Raw genomic sequence first — 12,982 nt, 5'->3', positions numbered from 1 at the left:
TGCCATTGTAGCATGAAAATAGCCATAGACAATCTGTAAACAAATAGCTGTGGCTGGGTTCCAATAAAACTTTATTTACAAAAACAAGTGGTGGGCCAGATTTGGCATGCAGTTCATAGTTTACTCTACCCCATGGTGCAAGAGAATGAGCCTAGGCTGGGAGACAGGAGCTGGCTTAAGGTCCAGCCTTGTCACTGACTTACTGTGTGACTTTGAGAAATTCATTGTCCATCTACGAGCCTCAGTTTCACCATCTACCAAATGTGCATAATATATCAGCCAGATTTGTCATGAGAATATGTCTAATACATCAGAGCAAATATGAAGTCTTTTCATCTCTCCGCTCCATCAGATGAGTAGAACTGCCTCCACCCCCACCCCACCCCCGCCAGGTCAGTTCCTTGCTCAGAAAGTCTTCTGCAGGTGGCAGCGCATTGGGGAGGGGAGGTGTCTCTGTCTCTCTTCAGAGTTAGATTCTTGCTCTGACTTTACAACCTCCAGCCCCAAGTGAAACGAGGAATTCCTTTCTTTCCAGCATCCAGTCATTTGGCAGGAAGCTACAATTTACTCAAGAAAGTGATGTGGCTGCAGTTGCTGGTGGCCAAGCTTTGAAGGCCTTTGAGACTCAGACTGGGACTAGAGGTAGGAAAGGTGAGCTTCAATGCTCCCCTAGAACACTCACTTATGGCGCCTGCTTCCTTGGAACCCAGGCCAAGTAGCCACAGCTGAAGTCCAGGGGTGACTTCCTGCACCAGTTGCATCAATGGATGTTTCTTGAGCTGTCTTGTCCATCTGTTTGGTCTGACTACCATGAGAGCTTGCTTGGATTCTTTGGCATCTTGTCATCTTATTATTGTCTTCTCTGAAGACCATAAAATCTTCTTTCTGTCTGTCTGTCTCTGTCTCTCTCCTCTCCACTTTCTTTCTCTCTCTGTCCCTCTTGCTCTCTCGCTCTTTCTCATATACACATTTATCCAGAGCAAGACAAGACCTTGACATCCCTCTGTCAAGATCCTTGCCCCACATTTCCATAAAAAAAAAAAAAAAGTCTAACCAGGAGCCTTCATGTTATTCTTGAGAACCAGACTCCTTATTCACCCCTCAGCTCCCTCCTGGGAGATCATTCTCCCCAAAATCTCTGCAAAAGATCGACCTCCTCTTCTCTGATAGAGGCTGAGATGTGGTGTCCCTGTAGGTCCCAAATAAAGCTATGCAAGATAGGGGTAAGAGATCTCATGGCTTGTTCTTGCTATAAAAAGCCCTTTTTGGGAAAAATAATAAAGAAAGAAATCAGCCAATCCCTTTTCTATGCCATCACCTCTTCTTGGTGATTTCTCAGGGAAGGAGTGGGCGGGTTGCCATGGCAACAGATGCAAGCGCTCGTCTCCGTAAAGAAGAGACCTTGATATTTTTTTCTCTCTCTCATTCTTTCTCGGTTTTGTGTGTGTCTGTGTGTATGCACTGCACACGCCTGTGCCCACACCAGGAATGTTTTTAGAACTATAGAAAGCCCTTCTCTTAGCTCCCCAAATATGGAGTGATGGAAACCCACTTACTGCTGCAGGCCAGGGAAGATTCAGGATAGTTCAAGGGAGTGGGGAGAGGTCAGACGGGGCTCCCTTCCTCCATCCCTTTATGTAGAAATTGCATGTGACAAAAGAGACCTTCCCAAATGTTTGGGGGCCAAGGGCTGGAAAGAGGGGAAGATACTGGGTGAAGAGAGGCGAGCAAGGGATAGACAATGCAAGAACCCAACAAGTGACATCAGGGCAACAGCAGCTGCATTGAGGATGGGGATACATGCGAAGCCATGCACGCAGTCAGATGCTGAGAGACAGAGCCAGACTCAGATACGAACACACGCACACACACAGGCACACAGAAAGTTGCAGACATACAATCACATACAGGCACAGACATAGAACTGCACGCGACATAGGGACTTGTAGGCATTTTAAAAAGACAGACATAGATGCAAGCATAGGCTAATACATAGAGATACAGACACACAGCTACAAAGACATTTGCAGAAAAATACACAGATACAGTCACACAAACACAATCACATGTTCAGACAGACACAGGCTCAGATGCAGACACACACAGAGACATACAAACATAGTCACAGTCAAATGGACAAGTAGACAGACAGACACACACACCCTCACAGTCTAGTTCCCTCCCTTCAATTGCCCAAGCATCTCTGAGCAGTGGTGCATATCTGGGAATGCTGCAGGCTCACCCAGTGGGTTTGCCTAGGTGGCTTCTTCTCCCCCACCCAATTCCATCTACACACTCCCCCAAAGCCCCTCTCCCAATTCATTCCCTTGCTTATTTTCCCACAGCCAACGGGCTGCCGTGCCTCCCCCACCTCAGGCTTCCAGTTCCTTAACCTCTTCTGCTGCTGCTGCCTGCCACTGGGGGGTGGGGGGGTGTGTGGAGCAGGGTGACTCAGCCAGGCCAGGATGACTCACACTGCCAGTATTTTTAGCAGCGACCAGGAGCTCTCTAGCGTGCCAGCCGCCCCCCTCCTCCCGCTTGCTATTTCGGAACCGTCACTGGTGATATAAATAGCTCCTCTCCCACAGCCTGAAGCTGCTGCCAAGCTATTTTTGGTGCTGTGCAGTTAAAAATAGTTTCACGGAGGTGGGAGGTAAGGGAGGGTGGGAGCTGGCCCAGGGAGAGGAGACTTTGGGGCAGAAAGAGCTTCTCAACTTGAATCAGAGTGGGAAAACTAGGATGAGCCCTTCTCTACCCCCCTTGTCCCTTCCTAGACCCTTCTTCCCTTCCAGAGTGCCTTCACCCTAGTCCCATTCTCCTGGAAAAATCCAAGGGCTCTTCTCCTGAGCCCAGTTCACTCCCATGCTTACTTTACTCCTAAGCCCAGGAATCGTGTCTTTCATGCAGGCCCCCTCCCCATATTCAGCCTCAGATGAGAAGGGAAGAGCCAAAGGGGGTCTCACCCTGAGGCTTGTGTATACACAAGCCCTGCTTTGACATCCTAGGCAGATCATGGCCCATCTGACTTCACTAGTGAGTCTTTCAGAACCATGGACAGAGGCCAGTGTCCCAGTCTTTCACTGCGGGTCTGCTCAGCTTACTGAAGACCAACCGGACCCAGCCACTACACCTCTTAGCTTGGACAGGGACGCTAAGAAATGTTTCCTGGCCAGCGCTTAAAGCAGCAGTGGGTGAGGAAAACAGAAACACTGCCCTGGATTTTCATACAGGAAGGGGGTCCTAAGACCAAGGGTTGTCCAAACAGAAGCTTGAGGGAGGGAAGGGTGGGTATGTCGGGAAGTCAGACAGAGATGAAAGTGGCAATAGAGATGTCCTTCTGCAGGAACCATCTCTCTGTGGTCTAGGGTTAGAGACAGTGGCACACAAGCCCCCTCCCCTTCCCTCCACATCAGTTGTACCACTGAGCACCAGATGGTGGAAGTGGATGGCCCAGCCTCAGCCAAAATGTCACAAGATATGGCCTCACAGCTGTGGATCCCTGTTCTCAGACGCCCTTCTCCTTTCTGCACTTTCCCCTCCTATTCTGCCTCCCTTGCTACCACCCTTTCCTATGAGGAGTGGGGAGTTTCTTGACTCCGGTTTTTTTCTTGATGTCAAAGTTCATCTCCGCCCTTCTTATGTGACTTTATAGGTCAATCCCCTCCCCCAGTTTGTAAATGGCCCCAGTTCCAGCCCGTCAAGTGATTTCACCCCCACCCCCACTCCACCAAATGAGACTTCAGATACAATGTCCCAGAAACCACCTCCTTCTCCCTTTAAGGGGTCCTGGGGGAAGGAAAGGCATCTCCCATGCCAGGGAAAGTAATTGTCTGTGGTGAAGAAAGAAAGAAGGGACAGATAGGGTAAAGGTGGCGAGAATCGGAGTCAAAGATAAGGAAGACGAAAGGAAGAGAGTCACGGGAGAGCAGAATGGGGGGGGGGTGCACACAGGTGAGACCACAAAGCTGACAAAGAGATAAACTAGTTGGAGGGGGGTGATGTGGAGAGTTGAAGGCTGAGACCGAGCGAGGAATCCCAGCGCCGTTGATGGGGAGGGGTGTGCAGGGGGGCGTGGAGGACAGCCTGGCGGAGTTAAGGGGTCCTTCGTAGGTGCAGGGGCCGCGGAGAGCCCAGGACGGCCCGCTCACTCTCTGTTGCTTCCCCATCCTCCCCGCCGGAGGCAGTGGTGGGGGGAGCCCTCCGGAGCGGTGCAGAGGCAGCCCGGCCCCGCCCGCCCGCCGCGGAGGCAGCCGCGGAGGATTCCTGTCCTAATATGGAGCTGGGATTCCCCCGGCCCCGCCCCCGCCCCCCGGCCAGCCAGGAGACGCGGGCTGGCAAGCGGTGGGGGAACCGCTCGCTTTGGGCGCTGGCAACGGGGGGAAGGGATGCCTCGGTGCAGACCCAGATCCTCACCGTGCCCTCGTTCCTGCCTCAGCTTCCTCGGTCAGTGGCCGAGGATCATTAATTGACAGGAAAACGAAGAATGACTGCAGACTTCACCGTTGGTATTCCTGTTCTGGGCTGTGGGAAATGGGACCAAGGCCAAATTCAGCCAGTCCCTCTCCCCCAGGACCCTCTTTCCCTTCCATCCTAGGACTTAGACCCCCATGTAACTCCCCCTGCTAAATCGCTTAAGACCTGGGTTTGAGAAGGGGAAAAGAGGATTTGATCTTTGAAAGCGGCCAAGGGAATCCCGGATTGAGTAGTCTCGAGAGAGAAATCCTAGCTGTGACCTGATCCACAGAGGCTAAAGATCCTTCCTCCCCTCATGCCAACGTGACCTTTGTTTGCTAAATATCGAGAGGGGATTTGTGGACCATCCGTATCTCTTCAGAAAAATCCATGTCGGCACCAGCCCCTCCCTGCCCTTACAGACTCCCCTGCCAGGGGTTTCAGGCCTTGCCCTGTTGCTTCCCTCAGCTAGACACACTCGGACTCCTGGGTCCTCTACCCCCTTTCAGGCCTTCCCAATGCAGCTCGTGCTCTGCTCAGCTCCCGCCAGCCACGGCCCCCTCCGCAGCCTCCTTTCTCCCCCTCCTTCTGGTCCCCCTCCCGCTCCCGTTCTACGTCACGAGATGACGTCGGAAGCCGGGGAGGGAGGAGAAGCGTCCCCCCTCCCCAGTCAGTGGCTCCCGCTGCAGCTTGTTTAGCCCAGCCTCCCGTTTTCCCGCCCCCCCGTCTCCAAAGTGAGCCCCCCACGCCCGGTAGGAGCTATATAAGGCGGAACGAGGCAGGCAAGGGGGGCAGCGCAGCAGAGCGGAGCCCGGAGAGGAGAGAGAGAGAGCCTGAGCGAGAGACGGGAAAGCAAGGAGGAGGAAGCCACCGGCGCGTCGGGACAGGAACGCAGGTGTTCGGAGCGCCCGAGCTGGAGCTCCGCAGCCGGCAGTCATGTACCGCTCCACCAAGGGCGCCTCCAAGGCGCGCCGAGACCAGATCAACGCTGAGATCCGGAACCTCAAGGAGCTGCTGCCACTGGCCGAGGCGGACAAGGTCCGGCTGTCCTACCTGCACATCATGAGTCTTGCCTGCATCTACACTCGCAAAGGCGTCTTCTTCGCTGGAGGTGAGCATCTGGGGCTGCTGGAGACCCGAGCTAGCGGGCACCGGGGACAGTGGGGCTGAGGGAACACTCTGGGACTGCTGCACGCCTAGGGCAGCGTGTTGGTGAGCTGAGGAGAGAAGCATTTGGGACTCAGGCCTTTCTTCTCTTCCTCCTGAGCTCTATAGAGCTCACCGTAGTTCTGGATGGGGGTTAGAGAGATGGGATGCTCTCCCTGGTGCCAGACTTCTGGGAGGAGAGGACAGAGCCCTGAATGGCCCCAGTACCCATGAGCGCAGAGGCGCTCCAGGAGCTCGGGGAGGGAAGCCCGGGAAGTTGCAGGGATGGAGCCGCCGAAGCCGGGGGAAGCGCAGCCGCTGCTCCGGGCAGCACGAAAAGGGCTTTTTCGCCGGTGTTGAGCTGAGGCGCTGTCCGTGGTGCTGAAAGCCCGCGTGGTTTTTGGAAGCTGTCCGTGGTGCTGAGTGTTTGCCTTATTTGGGACGCTATCCGCGGTCCTGAAATTCAGGGCTGCCAAGGCACTGGCTGCGGTTTAGAAGTGGATGGGTTCGCTGGCTGGGGCGATCCAGCAACAGGTTCCCGGGCCAAGAGCTGCGGGCAGTGGGTCAACAGGTGTGTGCAGAGACAGGTCTGTCAGAAATTCCTCTGAATTCTATGAAACTCAGTCCATGCCTTGTTCACCTCTCTTTTACCTCCCAGTCTTACCTCCTGACTCACCCATCTTCTTGCCCTGCAGGCACTCCTCTGGCGGGCCCCACAGGGCTTCTCTCAGCTCAAGAGCTTGAAGACATCGTGGCGGCACTGCCTGGCTTCCTGCTTGTGTTCACGGCTGAGGGGAAGCTGCTTTACCTGTCTGAGAGTGTGAGCGAGCATCTGGGCCACTCCATGGTGAGTGCTTAGAGTCCTGTCAGTTCAGGCTGGGGCTCAGATGGGGGGCAATGATATTTCCACCTCTTCGGATCTGAAAATTACTGGAGAGGGAGGGGTTATTCCTGCAAGAGGCTGAGGGCCAAGGATTGGCTCTTGCTGCCCTAACTAATGGTCATCTCTTCCCTTCCTCCCTCCAGGTGGATCTGGTTGCTCAGGGTGACAGTATCTACGACATCATTGACCCAGCTGACCACCTCACTGTGCGCCAGCAACTCACCCTGCCCTCTGCCCTGGACACCGGTGAGGACCCCCTTCTGCTTTCGTCAGTTCAATCTCCCTCCTGATACCCAGCTCCTCCCCATCTGCTATCTCTCAGCCACGCATCCCATTACCAATTTTTCTCTTCACCCACTTAGATCGCCTCTTCCGCTGTCGCTTCAACACCTCCAAGTCCCTCAGGCGCCAGAGCGCAGGCAACAAGCTGGTGCTTATTCGAGGCCGGTTTCACCCTCACCCGCCTGGGGCCTACTGGGCAGGAAACCCTGTATTCACAGCTTTCTGTGCCCCTCTGGAACCAAGACCCCGCCCTGGCCCTGGGCCTGGCCCTGGCCCTGGCCCTGCCTCACTCTTCTTGGCCATGTTCCAAAGTCGTCATGCCAAGGACCTGGCTCTACTGGACATCTCTGAGAAGTAAGTCTGAGTCCCCAGACCCCAGGAGGAAGACAGGCCAGAGAGGAGGGGACCCCTAGATTCTGGAGAGTCAGGGGCAGGGAGCATGGTGTCTAGGGGGTTAGACAACCTGGGAGGGAGTGAGATGCCTGGGTATCAATCAGGGAAAACAGAAAGCTGACCTCACCCTTTCCACCTTCCCAGTGTCCTAATCTACCTGGGCTTTGAGCGCAATGAACTGCTCTGTAAATCATGGTATGGACTGCTGCACCCTGAGGACCTGGCCCATGCTTCTGCTCAACACTACCGCCTGTGTGAGTGTCCAGAGAGGCCGGGGTGGGGAGGCGAGATAGGGAACTGGGCACGGGCATGGAAGAGAAAACCAGGGATGAGCTGGGGTCAGGACTGATGTTGGGGAGAGACCAGAAGTCAGCAGTTTTGGATTCAATAGGGTGAGCATTAGGGTGAGGAGTCAAGGTGAGAATAGAATTGGAACTTGAGGACTCTGAGTGGTGAGGTCAAGGTGGGGAGCTGAGTGTTGCAGGTTAAGGTAGTCAGGGAAGAGGATGTCATGGCTACCTCACTTCAGCAGAGAGGTGAACAAGGGGGGAGCTGAGGTGATGTTGCCCAATGGACATCCTAACTTTGCATGTCTTCTTCCTCCCCAGTGGCTGAGAGTGGAGATATTCAGGCAGAAATGGTGGTGAGACTGCAGGCCAAAACTGGAGGCTGGGCGTGGATTTACTGCCTGTTGTACTCAGAAGGTCTGGAGGGTGCCATTACTGCCAATAACTACCCAATCAGGTGAGCTGCAAGGCAGGGGCCTAGGGGGCAGCTGAGGTCGTCATGAAGGAGATACAAAGCAGGGACTGCTCTGGGAATGGACATCAGACACTTACCAGTGGCCTCCTCTCTCCTCTCCAGTGACTCGGAAGCCTGGAGCCTCCGCCAGCAGCTGAACTCTGAAGACACCCAAACAACCTATGTCCTGGGCACTCCCACCATGCTGCCCTCATTCCCTGAGAGCGTCCTATCCCAGGAGCAGTGCTCCAGCCCTAACCCACTCTTCAACCCAGGCCTGGGGACTCCCAGAAACACCACTTTCCCTGGCGCTCCTGAACTGGGTGTTGTTTCAGCATCCGAAGAGCTTCCCCGGCCCCCCAAAGAACTGGACTTCAGTTACCTGACATTCCCTGCTGGGCCTGAGCCTTCTCTGCAAGCTGACCTGAGCAAGGACCTTGTGTGCACCCCACCCTACACACCTCGCCAGCCAGGAGGCTGTGCCTTCCTCTTCAGCCTCCATGAGCCCTTCCAGACCCATCTGCCCACTCCATCAAGCTCTCTCCAAGAACAGCTGACTCCGAGCACTGTAACCTTCTCAGATCAGTTGACACCCAGCAGTGCAACTTTCGCAGACCCACTAACTAGCCCGCTACAGGGCCGGTTGACCGAAGCCTCGGCCAGAAGCTATGAAGACCAATTGACTCCCTGCACCTCCACCTTCCCAGACCAGCTGCTGCCCAGCACTGCCACCTTTCCAGAGCCTCTGGGCAGCCCTGCCCAGGAGCAGCTGACTCCTCCCAGCACAGCATTCCAAGCACACCTGAGCAGCCCCAGCCAAACTTTTCCAGAACAGCTGAGCCCCAACTCCACCAAGACTTACTTCGCCCAGGAGGGATGCAGTTTTCTCTATGAGAAGTTGCCCCCAAGTCCCAGCAGCCCTGGTAATGGGGACTGCACACTCCTGGCCCTGGCTCAGCTCCGGGGCCCCCTCTCTGTGGATGTCCCCCTGATGCCTGAAGGCCTGCTCACACCGGAGGCCTCTCCTGTCAAGCAGAGTTTCTTTCACTACTCTGAGAAGGAGCAGCATGAGATCGACCGTCTCATCCAGCAGATCAGCCAGTTGGCTCAGGGCATGGACAGGCCCTTCTCGGCTGAGGCGGGCACTGGCGGGCTGGAGCCACTTGGAGGGCTGGAGCCCCTGGACTCCAACCTTTCTCTGCCAGGGGCTGGCCCCCCTGTGCTCAGCCTGGACCTGAAACCCTGGAGATGCCAGGAGCCGGACTTCCTGGCTGACCCTGATGACATATTCCTGGAAGAGACGCCTGTGGAAGACATCTTCATGGATCTCTCCACCTCAGCCCCCAATGGGGAGTGGGGTTCAGGGGATCCTGAGGCAGCAGGCCCAGGAGGGGCCCTGTCACCTTGCAACAACTTGTCCCCAGAAGACCACAGCTTCCTGGAGGACCTGGCCACATACGAAACCGCCTTTGAGACAGGTGTCTCAGCATTCCCCTATGATGGGTTTACTGATGAGTTGCATCAACTCCAGAGCCAAGTTCAAGACAGCTTCCATGAAGGTGAGTGCAGCTGAAATATCTGAGAACTCTACTCCTTGCCCTACCAATAGGATGCTAGGTGCCATTAGTTGAGGCAATTCCCCTGTCTGTGTCTCAATTTTATTAATGGGATGGCATCTCCTGCTGCCCAGGGGAGGAGTGAGGATAAGAATAAATGAAGAACTTAAGATGAAAGTTCTGGACAAGGAGGCATGGGGCCAGGGGTTGGGGAGTAGGATAGAGTGCTAGAGTCTCCTTAGGTAATGGTTTCTTAACCCTATGAGGGACCTAGATCAGTTATCCCCACCCTATTTTACAGATGAAGACAATCAAGGTCCCAGAGTTAAAGAAACTTGACTAAGGTCACACAGCAAATTGATGGAAGAGGATTAGAGCTCTAGCCCAGTATTCTTGCCCCTTAAAGGGGATACAGAGCAAGGGTTTATAGGGGTTGGGGAAAGAATGGTGGGGCTCAGACCATGGCCCCATGGTGTGCTTCCTGCTTATGGCCCAGACTTTCCAGAAGTACAGCCATAGTGTCACTCCATCTGTCCAAATTGTCCCCCATCAGCTGACCCTCCAGTGATCATTCAGTTTTGGGACCAACCCTGCACCACATGCTCAGCCATGGACCCTTTGTCCTAACAGGCCTCCCTGACTGTCTTCTCTGTCTCTCTCTGCAGATGGAAGTGGAGGGGAACCAACGTTTTGAATAAGTCTGTGACTTAACGTCGTCAAGTATGGCATATTGTCATCAAGACGTGGAGCCGCTCTCCACCCCCCCGAGACTGTTGGGGGGACTCTGGGGGCCAGAGGGGGATGTATCTGATTCCCCAGGCCCTGAAGGATTTGGGGGGGGGAGGTGGGAGGGCATGGGAGGGGAGCTTCTTTTTAAAATCAAGAGACTTCGAGCGATCCCAGTTTCCATTTCAATCCGTATTCACTCGTAGTGAGTTTCCTTGAATGGGATTTCAAGCGGAGAATGGGGGAGTCTCACTTCCCCCCACCCGCGCTGCCCCATGGGCCTGGGCCAGTTCTCCACTCCTAGGGGCCAAGCCACCCCTGGGCCTTGGTGGGGGAAAGGCACGGCCCACCCGGGCCAGCCTGTGCCCCGAGGGGCTCTTGACACCCACGTAGAATTCTCTACACACCAGTAACGGGATTTCAATTCCGATGGACTCGGCCGCCCTGGTGGCCCTTCCTGTGACTTTTGCGCCCCGCGCCTGGGGTGGGGGGCGCGAAGAGACGCTACGTTCCTTTCCGATGGAGGAAGGCAGACCTGCCGTCACACGCATGCTTGCACGAGTGCGTGTACCTGGTGCGGGACTCACCCGGCCGCCAGACCGCCTGGGCCTGCCAAATGGCCACCTCGTGGTGCTGCGGTGACTTTGTAGCCAACTTTATAATAAAGTCCAGTTTGCCTTTTTGGTACCCCTGGTGTCATGCTCTGTGGTGAACAGGGAAGTGTGGGGGGGCCCAGACAGAAGCCTGGAGTCAGGATGTCCGGGCTGGACCCGACTACAGCCCTGGGACTTCTTCATTCACTCACGCATTCATTCGTTCACCAACATCTGAGTGTATAGTGTGGGCTCATCGTGCTAGATGCTGGGGTGTTTGGAGCTGAGACAGATGCTGCCTCATGTCTCCTAGGTGCTCAGCGTCCAGCACTGGAAGATGTTGGAGCAGTCCCTTCCCTGCTCCAGGCTTGTGGTGCTCACAGCATAGGAGGGGGCAGAAGGGGCTGGGGGGGGGTAAGGGGCTTCATCTCGGCATTGGTTCTCGGAATGGGTTTGAAGCTTCTAGACATGAGTGCTTTTCTTCAGCCTGATCCTGCAGGGAAGAAACTTTCCTTTAGGGCCCTGGATCCTCTCCCTGGAAATTAAGCCACCTCCAACATCCCTGCTCCTTAGTAGCAAGGATGGCGAGACTATATCTTACATACTTTGGACATGTTATCAGGAGAGACTCATCCCTGGAGAAGGACATCATGCTTGGTAAAGTACAGGGTCACCGAAAAAGAAGAAGACCCTCAAACAGATGGATTGACACAGTGGCTGCAAGAATGGGCTCACGGATAACAACGTTTGTGAGAATGGCGCAGGACCAGGCAGTGTTTCGTTCCGTAGTACACGGGGTCACTATGAGTTGGAACTGACTCAACGGCACCTAACAACAACAGCAATATCCCAGCAAGTGGCTTTCAGCTGACAAACTCTCTCATATCTCTTATTCACGGCAATAAACCCTCTGGGGCAGGAGGAGTAGCCCCATTTCACTGATGAGGAAACTGAGGATCACAGATGAAAAGTGATTTGCTCCCACAGTTGGTAAGAGGCACAGGTGGGCAACACACCCACATTATTTGTGTCCAAACCCTGGGCCGTCTCCTCTGCCCCTGTGAACCAGACATCTCAATGATCTCATCCAAGATTGCCCAAGAAGGTAGGCTTGGGCTGGGGCAGGGGCCTCTCATCCACAAGTGTGGGGTAAGGTGTTCCCTCCTTTTGGCTCCTCCAGGTCTGCGAACTAGAGCAAGCCCCAAACGTCTGAGCAGAGTATAACTTAGTGGGTCAAGAGAAACAGTTTTAAAATATACTGCTTTTCTCTAAGCTTGAGGGCCCAACAGGGTATGGGCGGGATATGCGGGGGAGGATGAAACTGAGGAGACAGAAAGACTTGGATTCAAATGTCGCCTCCACCAATTATTTGCTGAGTGTGACCAGAGCCTCAGGGACTAATGGTAATGGCACTATCTCCCAAAGATCCTATTAGGATTTGATGGGGTCTCTTTAAAGTTGAGAAGCACAGAACAGACATAAGTTATTACATTGAATTAGAAGGCAGTGGTGGTCATGAAGGCTTGGAGGGAGTTATAAGTTTTCTCCTCCATTCCAGACACCAAATCTTCGCCAGTGAAATGCAGGGGCTGGATTCCAGGGTCTGACAGCACAGCACTGAGAAGTCTCCTAAACTTCCTCTCTTACCAAATCCTCCAGCTCTGAGCCATACCCTCCAGAGGGTCACAGGACCTGCCACCCTTGTCCACCTTGGATGGGTCAGGACGGTGAGGTCTTGCCCTCTGCCTTCCAAGTGCCTCTGTTTTCCAACGTGGATAAAAGAACTGGACTGTAAGTCCCGAGAGGACCCTTGTCTGTCTTAGCTCTGCTCCATCCCTGGCACCAAGAACAAGGCCTGGCACACAGCAGGCATTCTATAAATATGTGGCTGAGAGGACCGTCTCCCGGGATCAGCCAAGGATTTGAGTAGAAAGTCACCGATTTCTACGGCAATCATTTCTTCCTAAGTTCCCCGGAGGGCAAAGGGTTGTAACTTCCAGGTTGGAATCTTAAGTAACCATGACCTCAAGAAGGCGTCCCCTCTAAAAATCTCACTGGTGGTCATCAAAAGCAGGAAAGGTGTGATAACCTGTCACATCCAAGAGAAGCCCAAGGAGACGTAAGACAAAATACAATATGGTGTCCTAGATGAGCTCCTGGGACAGAAAAAGGACATAAGTTTAAAAAAAAAAAAAACCCTAAGGAAATCT

The 12,982-nt window shown here is 54.2% G+C and overlaps 1 protein-coding gene across 1 annotated transcript; it reads left to right on the top strand.

Annotated features, from left to right (window-relative positions):
- The first annotated feature begins 5,210 nt into the window (after positions 1-5,210).
- NPAS4 (neuronal PAS domain protein 4) lies at positions 5,211-10,866 on the top strand. The gene is made up of 8 exons (XM_004383700.1): positions 5,211-5,563; positions 6,294-6,445; positions 6,625-6,727; positions 6,844-7,117; positions 7,301-7,410; positions 7,765-7,900; positions 8,021-9,456; positions 10,119-10,866. The coding sequence occupies exons 1-8, from the start codon at positions 5,389-5,391 to the stop codon at positions 10,145-10,147; spliced, it is 2,415 nt and encodes an 804-aa protein (XP_004383757.1). The 5' UTR covers positions 5,211-5,388; the 3' UTR covers positions 10,148-10,866.
- Positions 10,867-12,982: the final 2,116 nt, after the last annotated feature.

The sequence above is a fragment of the Trichechus manatus genome, unplaced genomic scaffold (assembly GCF_000243295.1).
Source record: "Trichechus manatus latirostris isolate Lorelei unplaced genomic scaffold, TriManLat1.0 scaffold00113, whole genome shotgun sequence".
NCBI classification, from domain to species: domain Eukaryota; kingdom Metazoa; phylum Chordata; class Mammalia; order Sirenia; family Trichechidae; genus Trichechus; species Trichechus manatus.
This window is presented reverse-complemented; position numbering and strand designations above follow the sequence as displayed.